This window comes from Macaca mulatta, chromosome X (genome assembly GCF_049350105.2).
Source record: "Macaca mulatta isolate MMU2019108-1 chromosome X, T2T-MMU8v2.0, whole genome shotgun sequence".
In the NCBI taxonomy this organism is placed as follows: Eukaryota; Metazoa; Chordata; class Mammalia; order Primates; family Cercopithecidae; genus Macaca; species Macaca mulatta.
The window spans coordinates 32,314,454-32,331,759 of NC_133426.1; the positions used below are offsets into that span (position 1 = coordinate 32,314,454).

At 35.5% G+C, this 17,306-nt stretch overlaps 1 protein-coding gene across 9 annotated transcripts in view; it reads right to left on the reverse strand.

Annotated features, from left to right (window-relative positions):
- Positions 1-17,306, reverse strand: part of DMD (dystrophin) — a 2,157,177-nt gene that overhangs the window by 1,309,731 nt on the left and 830,140 nt on the right. For all 9 annotated transcript variants that reach the window (XM_077988314.1, XM_077988313.1, XM_028842274.2 and 6 more), the window contains 2 exons: positions 988-1,098; positions 413-586 (listed from right to left, as the gene is read on the reverse strand). In XM_077988314.1, coding sequence (XP_077844440.1) covers positions 413-586; positions 988-1,098 — 285 coding nt within the window. The remainder of the gene's footprint in view (positions 1-412; positions 587-987; positions 1,099-17,306) is intronic.

A 17,306-nucleotide genomic window follows, 5' to 3' on the forward strand; every position in this document is an offset into this window, starting at 1 on the left:
TTCTCTAAGGTAATCAGCCTTAAGAATTAAAGGTGGCTTCTGTATGCCATTTAGCTTACTTGGCATCCATTATTTATGCAGTTGTTAGGATTATTGCAAGTACTGTTGTTACTATTTTTACATTAATATATTTCCTTTCTAGATTTCCATTTAAAATATATTTAAAGAATCATACAAATTAAACACAAGCAACATATTTTTACATTCTGCACAGTTCTTAGGAGAATTATAGATTCAAAAAAGACACACAGAATAGGCCACAATACATGTGCCAATTTTTGTTCTCAATCTTAAAATTATATAGTATAATTATTATGGTTATCTGAAAACAATTTTTTCTTATAAAAGAGAAGATACTTCTTAATGAGGAAAGTCAAGGGGTACCTGCATATTTGCCAACAGAAATACATACCACACAATGATTTAACTGTGACTGTACTACTTCCTGTTCCACACTCTTGGTTTCCAACGCAGGCAAGTGCATCTTCACTTCATCTAAAATCATCTTACTTTCTTGTAGACGCTGCTCAAAATTGGCTGGCTTCTGAAATAATCGAAACTTCATGGAGACATCTTGCAATTTTTTCTGTAAGGACAGTGTAACAAGGCACTGATTTAATTTTGCCTTTCAAACAATAACTGGTCATATTTTTATTAATAGTTTTGTCTTTATTTCTGAAGATATACAGAAAAATAAAAACAAAATAAAGCAATATTTTTCCATTCATCCAACATGAGAAAACCTACATTTGGGAGAATAATTCAGCAGTTTTTTCTTAATGTTATAATAAATAAAAGGTAATTAATTAACCTATTTTATCTTTAAAATGTAGAAAGCAAAAAACTCATTGTTTAGACATCAAATTGTAGTTTTCAAATAATGTCCTCAAATCCAATCTTGCCAATAATCAAGTTGTCTAATATAGACTGGATTATGTTATAATGCCAAACAAAAACATGTTCCTTAGTTTTGGAAATGAAATATACCTGTGCAACATCAATCTGAGACAGGACTCTTTGGGCAGCCTCCTTCCCCTGGTTATGTTTCTTCATTTCTTCTAAACTGATCTCATGACTTGTCAAATCAGATTGGATTTTCTGTTGGGAGGATAGCATTATTAGTTAACATGCTCTACAAAGAATAACTTTCCAAGAAGACGAAATTCAGAAACTCTCCTAAACCATCACTACCATGTAGCTTCCTTTAAAGCGACCATAAATTGGCCAAGAGTGGTGGTTCACGCCTGTAATCCTAGCACTCTGGGAGGCCGAGGCAGGTGGATCACCTAAATGGAATTATCGTAAATATTTTTTAGTTTCATAAATTACCAAAAGTGAAATGATTCATTTCTTCCCTAGGGGATTATTATGAGAAAAGCAATAATCATTTTGAGTCAATAACAACTATTTCAGATAGCATTTTCAATAGGCAATTTATATCTTATATGTAGAATTGATATGTTTTATCTTTGAAGTTACACTCAAATCTGACCAAAGACAAGATGTTAACCTGTAAGATTCAGCTAACTGTGACAGGGATGAGATATAATGAGAAAATTGCATGTGGAAAATACTCCTTAATCACGTTCTTTGTATTTTATTTTATTTCATTGTACAGGCAGGGTCTTGCTAGGTGACCCAGGCTTGTCTCAAAATCCTGGCCTTAAGCAATTCTCCTGTCTCAGCCTCCCACAGTGCTGTGATTATGGGCGTGAGCCACCGTGCCTGGCCTTAGTGTTGTTTAGTCAGTCACCATGTGCCATATTTCAGTTAAATTTCAGGGAAGCTATGAATTTAATAAACGGAAGTTAAATGCCCCAAATGGGTATTGTTATTTGTCTGATAGATATTTGATGACTTCCTGCAGATACTGATTTTGAATTTTAGATAACTATAAAACATTTCAATATTTATATATTTAATAAAGACATTTTTCAGCAAGTTCTACTGTAAAGTATATTCTGCATTTAACATACGAATTTCTGAGCCAGTTATAGGCATGGATCTCTCCAGCATGTGGATACCAAAACAATACATTTATTTATTTATTTCTGTCAAATTCATAAAAATCAGCTAGTGGTCAAGTCATTCTAATTTAAAATTCAGTTATTATTAGATTATTATAATTTAGAGAAGAAACTAAGTTATACCAGAGTGCCCATAACATTATCATGTGGATCATTTTGTATAATGCACATTAGTGTAAGTGAATTTACACCAATTGGAGTAAATTCTGATACATATCATTAGAAGATAACATCAGTTTTGCTTAGCAGTTTCCAGAGAGAACTATAGCCCTGAACTGAGTAATGAGAATTATACCAAGAAAATGGGCTAAGTGGTTAAGGAGCTGTTTATGCAAGGTTATAAATTCACAGATCTAACTTAATATTATTCCTTAGAATATTAATCCTAACAATTATAGAGGCAAATTAATTATGAATTACCTAAATGGTTAGAATTCTGCCTTAAAACAAATGAGAGAATACTCATATAAATGTATCTTATTTTATTACCATATACATGATCTTCTTTGGTTGAACAACTACCTTGTGTGAGAAATATTGATACATTCTGGGAACCTAGAATCTGGGAGTAGGGATCCATCTAGGTGCATGACATTATTTATAGAGCAAGGAACATCACAGAATCTATAAAATTTGATAGAAGTATGCAGGGTGGAGTAATGCTCGTATGGAGGATGTTACAAGGGAGTTGATGTTAAAGTAGAACTTTGAATAATTAGTAAGCATTGCTGGGAGTAACAGATGCTTTAGAGGGGTTATGACCAGGGCCTTTCATCCTGGAAATGTTAATCCTCCTCAAAAAGATGGGCTAATAACAACCATGTCTGGGCCACATAATTCTGGACAACTCCATGTTATGGGTGATCAGAATGTGGAAAATGCTTGTGTCAAGAGAGAATCATCAGAATTTATCTCAGAAAATTAGAATTGACAGAAGAAAGTCTGGTCAAACTGTGAGTGCTTGGAATTGTGTCACATATGCTAACAAATTGCGCTTCTGAAATCCCTAGTTTGCAGAGTGGATTGAGGAAGAGCAAAGGTCCATGCACAGAGAGAGAAGAAAGAAGTAGATGCATAGGGAGTAAGGTGGTAACAAAAATATTGATAGTTTCCAATAGCAGGCTGCAGTCTGTTTTTTTTTTTTTTTTTTTTTTTAGATGGAGCATCGCTCTGTCACCCAGGCTGGAGTGCAATGGCACTATCTTGGCTCACTGCTACCTCTGCCTCCTGGGTTCAAGTGATTCTCCTGCCTCAGCCTCCCAAGTAGCTGCGATTACAGGTGCCCACCACCATGCCCAGCTAATTTTTATACTTTTTAGCAGAGACGGGGTTTCACCATGTTGGTCAGGCTGATCTCAAACGCCTGACCTCAGGTGATCCACCCGCCTCAGCTTCCCAAAGTGCTAGGATTACAGGTGTGAGCCACCGCGCCCAGACTGTAGATAGTATTTTCGAAAGAGGGCTGCAATAATAGCTCCCACAGTACATGCTCCTCTTACCACTCCCTCATCAAGAGGTGATGTTTATTTCTTCAGCTCTTTAAATCTGGGTTGACTCTTTGACTGCTTTGACCAATAGAATATAGTCCAAGTGCCAGTTATGGCAAAAGTCCTTAAGTGGCCTGGTAGCTTCCACTTCTGTATTTTTTTTCTTTTTTTTATTTATTAATTATTATTATTATACTTTAAGTTCTAGGGTACATGTGCATAACGTGCAAGTTTGTTACATATGTATACTTGTGCCATGTTGGCGTGCTGCACCCATCAACTCGTCAGCACCCATCAACTGGTCATTTACATCAGGTATAACTCCCAATGCAATCCCTCCCCCCTCCCCCCTCCCCAGGATAGGCCCCGGTGTATGATGTTCCCCTTCTCGAGTCCAAGTGATCTCATTGTTCAGTTCCCACCTATGAGTGAGAACATGCGGTGTTTGGTTTTCTGTTCTTGTGATAGTTTGCTAAGAATGATGGTTTCCAGCTGCATCCATGTCCCTACAAAGGACACAAACTCATCCTTTTTTATGGCTGCATAGTATTCCATGGTGTATATGTGCCACATTTTCTTAATCCAGTCTGTCACTGATGGACATTTGGGTTGATTCCAAGTCTTTGTTATTGTGAATAGTGCCGCAATAAACATACGTGTGCATGTGTCTTTATAGCAGCATGATTTATAATCCTTTGGGTATATACGTAGTAATGGGATGGCTGGGTCGTATGGCACATCTAGTTCTAGATCCTTGAGGAATCGCCATACTGTTTTCCATAATGGTTGAACTAGTTTACAATCCCACCAACAGTGTAAAAGTGTTCCTATTTCTCCACATCCTCTCCAGCACCTGTTGTTTCCTGACTTTTTAATGATTGCCATTCTAACTGGTGTGAGATGGTATCTCATTGTGGTTTTGATTTGCATTTCTCTGATGGCCAGTGATGATGAGCATTTTTTCATGTGTCTGTTGGCTGTATGAATATCTTCTTTTGAGAAATGTCTGTTCATATCCTTTGCCCACTTTTTAATGGGGTTGTTTGTTTTTTTCTTGTAAATTTGTTTGAGTTCTTTATAGGTTCTGGATATTAGCCCTTTGTCAGATGAGTAGATTGCAAAAATTTTCTCCCATTCTGTAGGTTGCCTGTTCACTCTGATGGTAGCTTCTTTTGCTGTGCAGAAGCTCTTTAGTTTAAAATAAAAGAGGACACAAACAAATGGAAGAACATACCATGCTCATGGATAGGAAGAATCAATATCGTGAAAATGGCCATACTGCCCAAGGTTATTTATAGATTCAATGCCATCCCCATCAAGCTACCAATGAGTTTCTTCACAGAATTGGAAAAAACTGCTTTAAAGTTTATATGGAACCAAAAAAGAGCCCGCATCTCCAAGACAATCCTAAGTCAAAAGAACAAAGCTGGAGGCATCATGCTACCTGACTTCAAACTATACTACAAGGCTACAGTAACCAATACAGCATGGTACTGGTACCAAAACAGAGATATAGACCAATGGAACAGAACCGAGTCCTCAGCAATAATGCCACACATCTACAGCCATCTGATCTTTGACAAACCTGAGAGAAACAAGAAATGGGGAAAGGATTCCCTATTTAATAAATGGTGCTGGGAAAATTGGCTAGCCATAAGTAGAAAGCTGAAACTGGATCCTTTCCTTACTCCTTATACGAAAATTAATTCAAGATGGATTAGAGACTTAAATGTTAGACCTAATACCATAAAAACCCTAGAGGAAAACCTAGGTAGTACCATTCAGGACATAGGCATGGGCAAAGACTTCATGTCTAAAACACCAAAAGCAATGGCAGCAAAAGCCAAAATCCACTTCTGTATTTTTAGAACAGTCATTCTTAGGGTGCTCCCTTTTAGAATCCATCCAACATATTATGCTCTGAGAAAGCTAAGTCACATGGAAAGGCCATGGATACATGCTTCAGCAACAATTACAAGCAGGCTTTCAGCCAACAACTGCTAGCCATGTGAGTGAGTGATCTTGGATGTTCAGCCCAGTTGAGCTTTCAGGTTGCTATAGTATCAGCCAATAATGGACTAAAATCACATAAGAAACCCCAAAAGAGAAGCATTCAGGTGAGCTTTCTTAACCTGCAAAACTGTTAGCAGGAATAATAAATGGCTACCATAAATAACCAAAACACAGGCATTAGTCCCTTCTTGAGTCAAAACTTTATTATTGTCCTTGGTTTCTAGGACACATTACTGTTTCCATATGACTAATCTTTCTCTCTCATTTGTTTTGCTTCAGTTACCTCAATTTTGTTACTTCTAAATAAGAGTCCTAAATACTGTATATGCATACTGGATATGCAAGGATATAGGAGTTGTAAAAACAAAAGCATTTCTGGTTAAACAGAAACAAGGTGTGGAGACAGGGCGCTGAAGAGCATAAGGAGTTTGGCAAAAATATAACAAGAAATGGAGGTAGAAATCAAGTACTAAATAATCTTATGTTCCAAATGAATGGTTTCCACTATTTTGATCATGCAGATGAATTCCAAAATTTGAAATTGATCATAATCACAGATAACAGTAGTTTTATTACTAATATTTAATCTAATAACTAAGGAAATTCATAGGAAGGAAATGCGACTGCAAATCAGCAGTATGTTGAAGTGAGTTTGCATTTTAATAATCACTATGTGCGTCTGTATAGAGAGAGAGAAAGGGAAACAGTACATTTGTATAATATGTATTTTTTTCAGTGTTTTCAAGTGTTAGAGGAAAGCAGGAAGAGAGAGCAAATCGAGAACCATGGAGAACACAGCAATTTAACTGACATGGAAAGAAAAGCACCAAATAAATAGAAACAACAGTCAAAGAGAAGGAAAAGAAGAACTAGAAAAGAGAGAAAATCTCACATCAATTGATGTGAGAATTTTAAGAATGAGAGAGAGAGGTTAACAGTGTCAGTTTCAGATAGGTTCAATGGGATCAATAGTAATCAGGGTACATGAGGTGGTCAACGACCACTGGAGCTAGAAAAGAGGCTGTGGATGATGAGAGCAAAAATCATATTTTCAAGGGCTGCCCTGATTAAGGAACAAGGAGCATTCTTACAAAAACAGTTTAAATTACTTTTGCAGACCTTTGTCTCTACACATAATAAAATTCAGGTCAATCAGACTTAAACATACTTTAAGGCTACATGAAAGGAGCCAACAGATAAAGTGATTTTTTTTTTTAATGTAAGAAGATAATTGGTTAGGAAAAAAAAAACCCTGTTTAAAGCAAGGAAACCAGAGTGAAGCACAAAGCTCAGGGCCAAAGGAAAATATTAGCAGGAGTAGAGGTGGCTCTTTCTCAGAAAACAAAAGTAAGATGTGAAGATGCAAGAAGTTGAATGCTTCCTACTTGGTGCTCTCCGAGTATCAGGGTGAAATCATGTTAACATTAATCATGATTTAAATTTCAGGGCTCTCTCTTGCCACCTTGGGCAAAGCATCAACATGTTCCGAACCTCGATTTCCTCATGTCTAGCCCAAGAATGATAATAGCAAGCCAGCAATGAGGTTTTCTTATCTGAGAAATTCTCATTTCTTCAGTAGTCAACTACATTGGTTTTGGTGAAAAAGATCAGATGTGACAGTATATGTAAAAATACCTGTCCATGTTGTTTGCACAAATATTTAGTTATAAGTTATCAGCGATATAACATGTCATTTCCTCATAAGCACAAAACCTTAGGTATCTGCTGAGGATGAGAGGAGAGAATCAAGGTGGAGTTTAAGTCAAAGTGATGAAAGTTGAATAGCAATTGTGGTTACTGTGAGAGGAAACTGATGGGGAAAAATGAGAATATACTCAGAGAGGGTAGAGCGTCCAAGCTACACATCTGTAATCATATCTGTGTACATGTATTTAAAAGTTTTTCCATCCCCTTAGCCTCCAAGGTTAGTAGAGGAAAAAACGAAGTATACACATAGTCCCTTAACCTTTTATACCAGAGGTGTCAAAGAAGAGCAAACCAAACATAAATAAAGAAAAGAAATCATCATCAGTATCCTCACCACTGCAGACATTTGCGTGAACTTATGCACTAACACTTTATATAATTAATTCCATCTCTGAATCATATTAACAGAAGTATTTAACATCTTCATTTACGAATGAAGTAAAAATGTCAACAAACCCAAGGTAAAATAACTACGAAGTAACAAAGTTGCTGCCATTTGAACAATTATATTGCCTCTTTAATTATGGTTTTAAAATAAAAGTATCCTCCAAATAGACATTTGTGGGGGGAAAAAAGACATTTAATCTTATTTATAATTCAATTCAATACATTGTTCAGCTTCTACTACTCAATTCCACACAGTAAGAACAAAACCATTGCCCCTATACTTACAGAAGCTTTATTTTGAGAGGCAGAATGTAGATATATAAGTAAATTACAAAGCAGAAATATATGTAATGTAATAGAAAAACTAACATCACACACCGGGGCCTGTTGTGGGGTTGGGGGAGGGGGATGGGATTGCATTAGGAGATATACCTAATGTAAATGACGAGTTAATGGGTGCAGCATACCAACATGGCACATATATACGTATGTAACAAACCTGCACGTTGTGCACACATACCCTAGAACTTAAAGTACAATAAAAAAAAATTTTAAAAAGAAAAACTCATGCTCTGTGATCAGAAAGATAAAAATTAATATCTGCTGTATAATCTGGTGATTTTTAGGAAGTTGACATAATTTAACTAGCATACGGCTGAGAAGGGGTTTTGGAGGGTCAGAGGATAAGAATATAGGATCTCATTTTAGGTTGTAGGAAACAAGCTAGCAAAGATTAGGCTTGGGGCATCCAGAGTGTGTGGGTTTAATTTAACGGAAGGAAAGACTGTGAGTCAGTAAGAATTACTATTCAGATAAGGAATTAGTATGAAGCTATAGAACCTTAAGTTTCAGTGCCTCTCACTTGCAAGAGACCCTTCTATAATCCAGCATTTAATTTTCTATTTATAATTTTTTCTTCATAGACTGCCCCTGGAAATTCTAGAAGCTTGGCATTACAAAGCAAAGCCAAGATAGCACAAGTGATCATTGCAACGCAGGCCTTTCTGATTAAGTTCCACATTTTCCCAAATGAGCCATATTGTTGTCATAAGTCATAAATAATGGGGACAACAATAACTTACAAACATATAAACAAACACTTGACTTTTATCTCTTGGCAGGGGATATGAAGGACCAAGTAACCTGTGAGAGGAAGGTTGGGCAATTTGGAGTTCAATGCAAAGCATTCCATGGAATTTGAAATATACATATTTCTATTAAATGGTTAGAGAAACTGTTGAGGATGAGCTTCTGTGTTTTTACAAAGGCTGCTACCACTAAAATTATTAACATTGAAAAAAATCATCACTGAACATCATATAAAAGTGAGACTTTTTCATAATTTATAGGCATTTCTAGAGAAATTATCACATTTGTAGTACTGTTCCAATATGATTAGAGATAAAAATTTCTTTATGCATTGAGTAGATTATGCATTAAAAAGAACCCAGTGGTTAAATGTATTTTGGAAAGTGAAGATGAACATGTGTCTATACTACAGAACTTCTCAGAATATTTGTTAATATGCATTGTGTATATCCAAGACTCATACAATACTTTGTGGATGTTATCCTTTTGCTTTTTTTGACAGAGTGTATCACACAAGTAGATTTGGAAAAAGGCATTCCAACATACTTAATATATTCATTAATAATAATTTAATTCATTACTAAAATTGTAAAATCAAATGCATTTATATTTCTAATTGATTCTACTATGGGTAAGTTGTAAAACATGCATGACATTTATATTTTGCCAGCATCTTTACACATTAATTCCACAAATTTTACATTTAAATTATAATTAACTTTTAGTTTGTATTTAGGATATCTTTTACCACCTACTTTACCTAACCTCATCAGAATTTTATTCTGGAACCACATAAGCGAAAAATGCTTATCACTTTAGTGCAGGCTGACTGTGAAACAGATAAGTCACTTGTACAAATAACAGAGTATTATTGAAACTTCTAGGAAGAACAATCTCCTATGTTAAAATCACTCATACAAAAAGACAATGTAATGATTTTCTTTTGTGGCATTATGGGAATATGATGCAAGAAAATAAAATTGTAGAAGAAAACACTGGAGACAGAAGATGTAATCCAAAGGAAAATGATCTTTATACTTGTCTACCAGATTTCTAAGTTGTCCTAAAGATGTGAAGGATGTATAATTTGAGCTATATTTTCACCCAATATATACATCTAGTGGGATATGGATAGTAAGCATTTGAAGAAAACAAATAAACCAACCCCAAACAACTGATGTTGTGAAATTATCAGCCTGGCTTCATATAAAAATCAGAAAATTCTAATGGAAACAAAGTAAGAGGAAATAGTAAATCAGGGATACTGACTTGAACACTCACATATGCTCTATGAGGGGTTCTCAATCCAATACCTTTCAGAATCACTAGATTTTCTTCATCAAACTCAAGTAATATAAAGCAAATTATATTATTCCATTATGAAAAAAAGACATTTGAGCTTATCTCATCATTCCATTATTTTAAAAAGGCATTTAAGCATGCAGTAATTATGTTCACAGCACTATATATTCAAAGTAGGAATGGCCCGGCGCAGCAGTTCACGCTTGTAATGCCAGCAGTTTGGGAGGCCGAGGCAGGTGTATCACGATTCAAGACCAGCCTGACCAACATGATGAAACCCTGTCTCTACTTAAAAATATATATATACACAAAAATTAGCTGGGCGTGGTTGTGCACACCTGTAATCCCAGGTACTCGGGAAGCTGAGGCAAGAGAATCACTTGAACCTGGGAGGCAGAGTTTGCAGTGAGTCAGGATTGTGCCACTGCACTCCAGCCTGGGCAATAGAGTAAGACTCCATCTCAAAAAAAAAAAAAAAAAAAAAAGTAGGAAAATAAAACAAGTGAAATCGAATTAATAATTTTTCTACTGAATATGGTAAAGGGCAAAATTGCAGAACAAAAAAAATCCATCAAACGTTAATCACATTTTAAATACAGGACTTTACAATTAACTGAGCAGAGAGCAGGGCTTTTTAAAAAAATCATGCTTTACCTCATCAAACCATTCTCATATATCCAATTAATAGAAAATGGCAAGCAAAATTATACTGTAGCTGTCTAAAGTATTTAATGGAATAAAGAAAACAGTATCAAATAATTATTGGAGTTTCTGTGGTGTCAAATACAGGAAAAATTTAGAGAAAAGAAAATATTTTAGAAAAAATTAAAATATTTCATGTTGAGACTACTGATTGATGGAGGAATGTGCCACTGTTAGATTATAATTGCGAAAGAGATAGTAATTTTGAAATTGTTATTTTCAAGAAAGGGAAATGACCACATATCACATGTACTTAGAAAACTAAAGAAAGAAAATATACGAAAAGATTTGGGATGATATGTACTTTCCAAAGATAAGAACGTGCAAGAAATGTAATTATTTTCATAGAAAAAGATAATGTTGAAAAGTTTCAGCTTATACTTTATAATCATTCAACAAGTAAAAAAAAGAAGAAATTCACAGAGCTTTTTATTACTCTTTTTTTAAAACATCTATAAGTTCAGTAACTTAGAAAAATATTACCTATAAATTAAATTTTGTCAGCTAAAGAAGTTTTGACTTTTATCAGAAATATGCAACAGAGCCAAAGGAAACATTCTATTTCAGTGTTTCCCCTACATTGTTCCTTGACATATGAGTTTTGTGGTATATCAACATATTTCTGGAGGAAAAAGTGTCTGTGGCTTCTTACCAAATTTAGCTTAAACTTTTAAGTTTGAAAATACAAAAAAGTGGGTCAAAAATCTCCAGCAGAGAAGTAAAGCATATAAATTTTTCTGTGTAAACTTGACCACAGAATCTTTTAAAAATAAAAAATTGGATATTGTATATAATTCTTATTACTTGTAATATACCTAAGAAATGATGTTATGCTTAGTTGTAATGACAATAATAGAAGAGTCCATTATAATAATGTATTTTCTAACAATGACATTCTTCACAGAAATAGAAAAAACAGTTTTAAAATTTATATGGAACTGCAGAAGACCCAGAATAGCCAAACATATCCTAAGCAAAAAAGAACGAAACTGGAGGAATCACTTTACCTGACTTTAAATTATACTACACAGCTATAGTAACCGAAACAGCATGGTACTGGCATAAGTGCAGACACATAGACCAATGGAATGGAATAGAGAACCCAGAGATAAAGCCATACATCTACAGTGACCTAGTTTTTTGACAAAGTGCCAAGAACACACACTGGGGAAAGGAGTCCTTTAATAAATGGTGCTGGCAAAATTGGATATCCAAATGCAGAAGAAAAAAATGAGACCTCTATCTTGAACAGTATACAGAAAACAAATCAAAATGGATTAAATACTTACATCTAAGACCTCAAATTATGAAACCACTACAAGAAAACATTGGGGAAAATCTCCAGAACACTGGTCTGGGCAAGAAATTCTTGAGCCATACCCCACAAGCACAGGCAACCAAAGCAAAAAGTACAAATGGTATCATACCAAGTTAAAAACCTCCTTCACAGCAAACGATACAACTCACGAAGAGACAACCCACAGAATGGGAGAAAATATTTCCAAACTACCCATTTGACAAGGGATCAACAACTAGAATATATAAAGAGCTAAAACAACTCTATAGGAAAAAACTAATAATCTGATTAAAAATGGGCAAAATATCTGAGTAGACACTTTTTTTGAAAGAAGATAAATGACGAGTGGGTATATGAAAAAGTTCTCAATATCATTGGTCATAAGAGAAATGTAAATCAAAACCACAATGAGGCATAATCTCACTCCAACTCGAATGGTTTTATTTATAAAACAAGCAATAACAAATGTTGGCGAGGATGTGGAGAATAGGAAACCCTCATACACTGTTGGTGGGAATGTAAACTAGTACAACCACTATGGAAAACAGTTTGGAGATTCCTCAAAAAACTAAAAACAGAGCTACCATACAACCCAGCAATCCCACTGCTGGGTACATACCCAAAAGAAAGAACATCAGTTGGCCAGGCGCTGCAGCTCACGCCTGTAATCCCAGCACTTTGGGAGGCCGAGGTGGGCGGATCACGAGGTCAGGAGATCAAGACCACCCTGGCTAACACAGTGAAAACCCATCTCTACTAATAATACAAAAAAAAAAAGTTAGCCGGGTGTGGTGGCGGGCGCCTGTGGTCCCAGCTACTCAGGAGGCTGAGGCAGGAGAATGGCGTGAACCCGGGAGACGGAGCTGGCAGTGAGCCAAGATCACACCAATGCACTCCAGCCTGGGAGACAGAGCAAGACCCCGTCTCAAAAAAAAAAAAAAAAAAAAAAAAGAAGGAACATCAGTACATTGACGAGGTATCTGTACTCCCATGTTTTATTGCAGCACTAGTCACAAAAGTCAAGATTTGGAAGCAACTTATATGTCCATTAAAAAAATGAATGAAGAAAATATGGTACATATACACAATAGAGTAATATTCAGCCATAAAAAAGAATGACATCCTGTCGTATGCAATAACATGGATGGAACTATAGGTTATTATTTTAAGTGAAATAAGCCAGGCAGAAAAAGACAAACATCCCACGTCCTCAGTTATTTGTGGGAGCTAAAATTTAAGATAACTGAACTTTGGAGACAGAGAGTAGAAGGATCCTTACTAGAGGCTGGGAAGGATAATCAGGGGTTGGGGAGGAAGTGGGGATGGTTAATGGATACAAAAATTAGAAATAATGAGTAAGAGCTATTATTTGCTAGAATAGGATGACCATAATAAAAAAGTAATTGTCCATTTAAAAATAACTAAAATAGTACAACTGAATTTTTCATATCACAAAGGATAGATGCTTGAGGTGATAGATACCCCATTTACCATGATGTGATTACTATGCATTGCATGCCTGTATTAAAATATCTCATGTAACCTCTGTATACCTACTATGTGCCTACAACAATTAAAAATAGAAATAATGTATTTTCGAATAATTATGGTTACTTTTCAAAATAGATAAATGAGTAAAGCAAACTCTAGGGAACATTTTGGAATGCTGCATAGAAATAATTGGGAGATTGTACTTGTAGGTTAATTTTCTTTTTTTTTTTCATTTTTTTTTATTATTATACTTTAAGTTCTAGGGTACATGTGCATAACGTGCAGCTTTGTTACATATGTATACTTGTGCATGTTGCTGTGCTGCACCCATCAACTTGTCAGCACCCATCAACTCGTCATTTACATCAGGTATAACTCCCAATGCCATCCCTCTCCCCTCCCCCCTCCCCATGATAGGCCCCGGTGTGTGATGTTCCCCTTCCTGAGTCCAAGTGATCTCATTGTTCAGTTCCCACCTATGAGTGAGAACATGCGGTGTTTGGTTTTCTGTTCTTGTGATAGTTTGCTAAGAATGATGGTTTCCAGCTGCATCCATGTCCCTACAAAGGACACAAACTCATCCTTTTTTATGGCTGCATAGTATTCCATGGTGTATATGTGCCACGTTTTCTTAATCCAGTCTGTCACTGATGGACATTTGGGTTGATTCCAAGTCTTTGCTATTGTGAATAGTGCCACAATAAACATATGTGTGCATGTGTCTTTATAGCAGCATGATTTATAATCCTTTGGGTATATACCCAGTAATGGGATGGCTGGGTCATATGGTATTTCTAGTTCTAGATCCTTGAGGAATCGCCATACTGTTTTCCATAATGGTTGAACTAGTTTACAATCCCACCAACAGTGTAAAAGTATTCCTATTTCTCCACATCCTCTCCAGCACCTGTTGTTTCCTGACTTTTTAATGATCGCCATTCTAACTGGTGTGAGATGGTATCTCATTGTGGTTTTGATTTGCATTTCTCTGATGGCCAGTGATGATGAGCATTTTTTCATGTGTCTGTTGGCTGTATGAATGTCTTCTTTTGAGAAATGTCTATTCATATCCTTTGCCCACTTTTTGATGGAGTTGTTTGTTTTTTTCTTGTAAATTTGTTTGAGTTCTTTGTAGGTTCTGGATATTAGCCCTTTGTCAGATGAGTAGATTGCAAAAATTTTCTCCCATTCTGTAGGTTGCCTGTTCACTCTGATGGTAGTTTCTTTTGCTGTGCAGAAGCTCTTTAGTTTAATGAGATCCCATTTGTCAATTTTGGCTTTTGCTGCCGTTGCTTTTGGTGTTTTAGACATGAAGTCTTTGCCCATGCCTATGTCCTGAATGGTACTACCTAGGTTTTCTTCTAGGGTTTTTATGGCATTAGGTCTAACATTTAAGTCTCTAATCCATCTTGAATTAATTTTTGTATAAGGAGTAAGGAAAGGATCCAGTTTCAGCTTTCTACTTATGGCTAGCCAATTTTCCCAGCACCATTTATTAAATAGGGAATCCTTTCCCCATTTCTTGTTTCTCTCAGGTTTGTCAAAGATCAGATGGCTGTAGATGTGTGGTATTATTTCTGAAGACTCGGTTCTGTTCCATTGGTCTATATCTCTGTTTTGGTACCAGTACCATGCTGTTTTGGTTACTGTAGCCTTGTAGTATAGTTTGAAGTCAGGTAGCGTGATGCCTCCAGCTTTGTTTTTTTGACTTAGGATTGTCTTGGAGATGCGGGCTCTTTTTTGGTTCCATATGAACTTTAAAGCAGTTTTTTCCAATTCTGTGAAGAAACTCATTGGTAGCTTGATGGGGATGGCATTGAATCTATAAATAACCTTGGGCAGTATGGCCATTTTCACGATATTGATTCTTCCTATCCATGACCATGGTATGTTCTTCCATTTGTTTGTGTCCTCTTTTATTTCACTGAGCAGTGGTTTGTAGTTCTCCTTGAAGAGGTCCTTTACATCCCTTGTAAGTTGGATTCCTAGATATTTTATTCTCTTTGAAGCGATTGTGAATGGAAGTTCATTCATGATTTGGTTCTCTGTTTGTCTGTTACTGGTGTATAAGAATGCTTGTGATTTTTGCACATTAAATTTGTATCCTGAGACTTTGCTGAAGTTGCTTATCTACTTAAGGAGATTTTGGGCTGAGACAATGGGGTTTTCTAAATATACAATCATGTCATCTGCAAAGAGGGACAATTTGACTTCTTCTTTTCCTAACTGAATACCCTTGATTTCTCTCTTGCCTGATTGCCCTAGCCAGAACTTCCAACACTATGTTGAATAGGAGTGGTGAGAGAGGGCATCCCTGTCTTGTGCCAGTTTTCAGAGAGAATGCTTCCAGTTTTTGCCCATTCAGTATGATATTGGCTGTGGGTTTGTCATAAATAGCTCTTATTATTTTCAGGTACGTTCCATCAATACCGAATTTATTGAGCGTTTTTAGCATGAAGGGCTGTTGAATTTTGTCAAAGTACTTGTAGGTTAATTTTCATTTGATAAAGGGCTAATTATTAAAGTGGAGAAAGCAGTTCTGAGTCAAAATATCAGCTTCAGTAAAAATGCTTTGGCATTAAAATTCATTTAATGTAATAGAATGTGAACAATGAAAACATTATGATATTACTATGTAAGATCTTGTGGACATCAGTAGGCCATCAATAAATATCTACCATTTAAGTTAATTCCAGGTTATTTAACAACATTCATCACATTTCACCCTTTACTATGCATCAAAATAATGGAGTGAAAAAGTTGATGGTAACCTTAAATTGTCTTTTTAAATATATAATAGTAGTTGATATATTCTCTATTCAACAGGTTTTTAAAAACAATTTTGAGGTATAATTTACATACCATAAAATTTTCATTTTAAACATATAAGTCAATGAACTTTGGTAAATTTATAGAGTCATGTATACATCACCACACTCCAACTTTAGGACATTTTTTATTAACCCCTAAACCTTCGTGTCCATTTTCATTCACATCCTGTTCTCATCCCATGCCTCAACCATTAATCTAGTGTTTTCAAATATTCCCGTAAACACATGACTTTTATACCTCATTAGGCTGTTGTAATTATCAAATAATGTGAATGCTTTGAAAATACTAGACATTCACATGGCATAATCCTTAAAAAGGATGTAATACATAGAGAGGCTGAAACAGGTACTTTTCTTCAGTCTTTCCTTTTCATGTGAAGAGTTCCATTTTGTACTATTTAAAGTATTTTGGAAAGGTTTTCAGAGCTTCAAAGTTGGGCAATCATGAAGCGCTAGGACAAAATATCATTATGATACTATCAAGTTCCATTGGAAAAATGGTTCTTGACTATTATGGTAAACGTGAGTGGCCAGCAATTTCTAAACTTTTATTTTTCTTTGGTGCTATCTAACGAGTGGCAAGATAGCAAGGACCATTTTAGGCTTATTCATATTTTAAAATTTTACATTACCTATCACATTTGTCTGACACATACTTAGTGACTAAACCTCAGTGGAATTCAATACATTTGCCAGCTATCTGTTGGAAATCTGCTAGGTGGCCCACGATCTTACAGCTGAACTCTAGTGGGTAGAGAATGGGAGTAGATAAGGAAAATTTTAGAAAAGTAAATAAAAGATTTTAAAAAGCAAATAAAAGATTTAACAATCACGATAAATGCTGAAAGAAAAATAAAACATAGTATGTTAGGCTATGTGTTATCTGGCTGTGCATTTTAGGTCGATAAATTTTCTGTGGGCTATCTTTGGACTAAACATCCATTTGTATAAGAGAAACCTGGGAAACAATAGG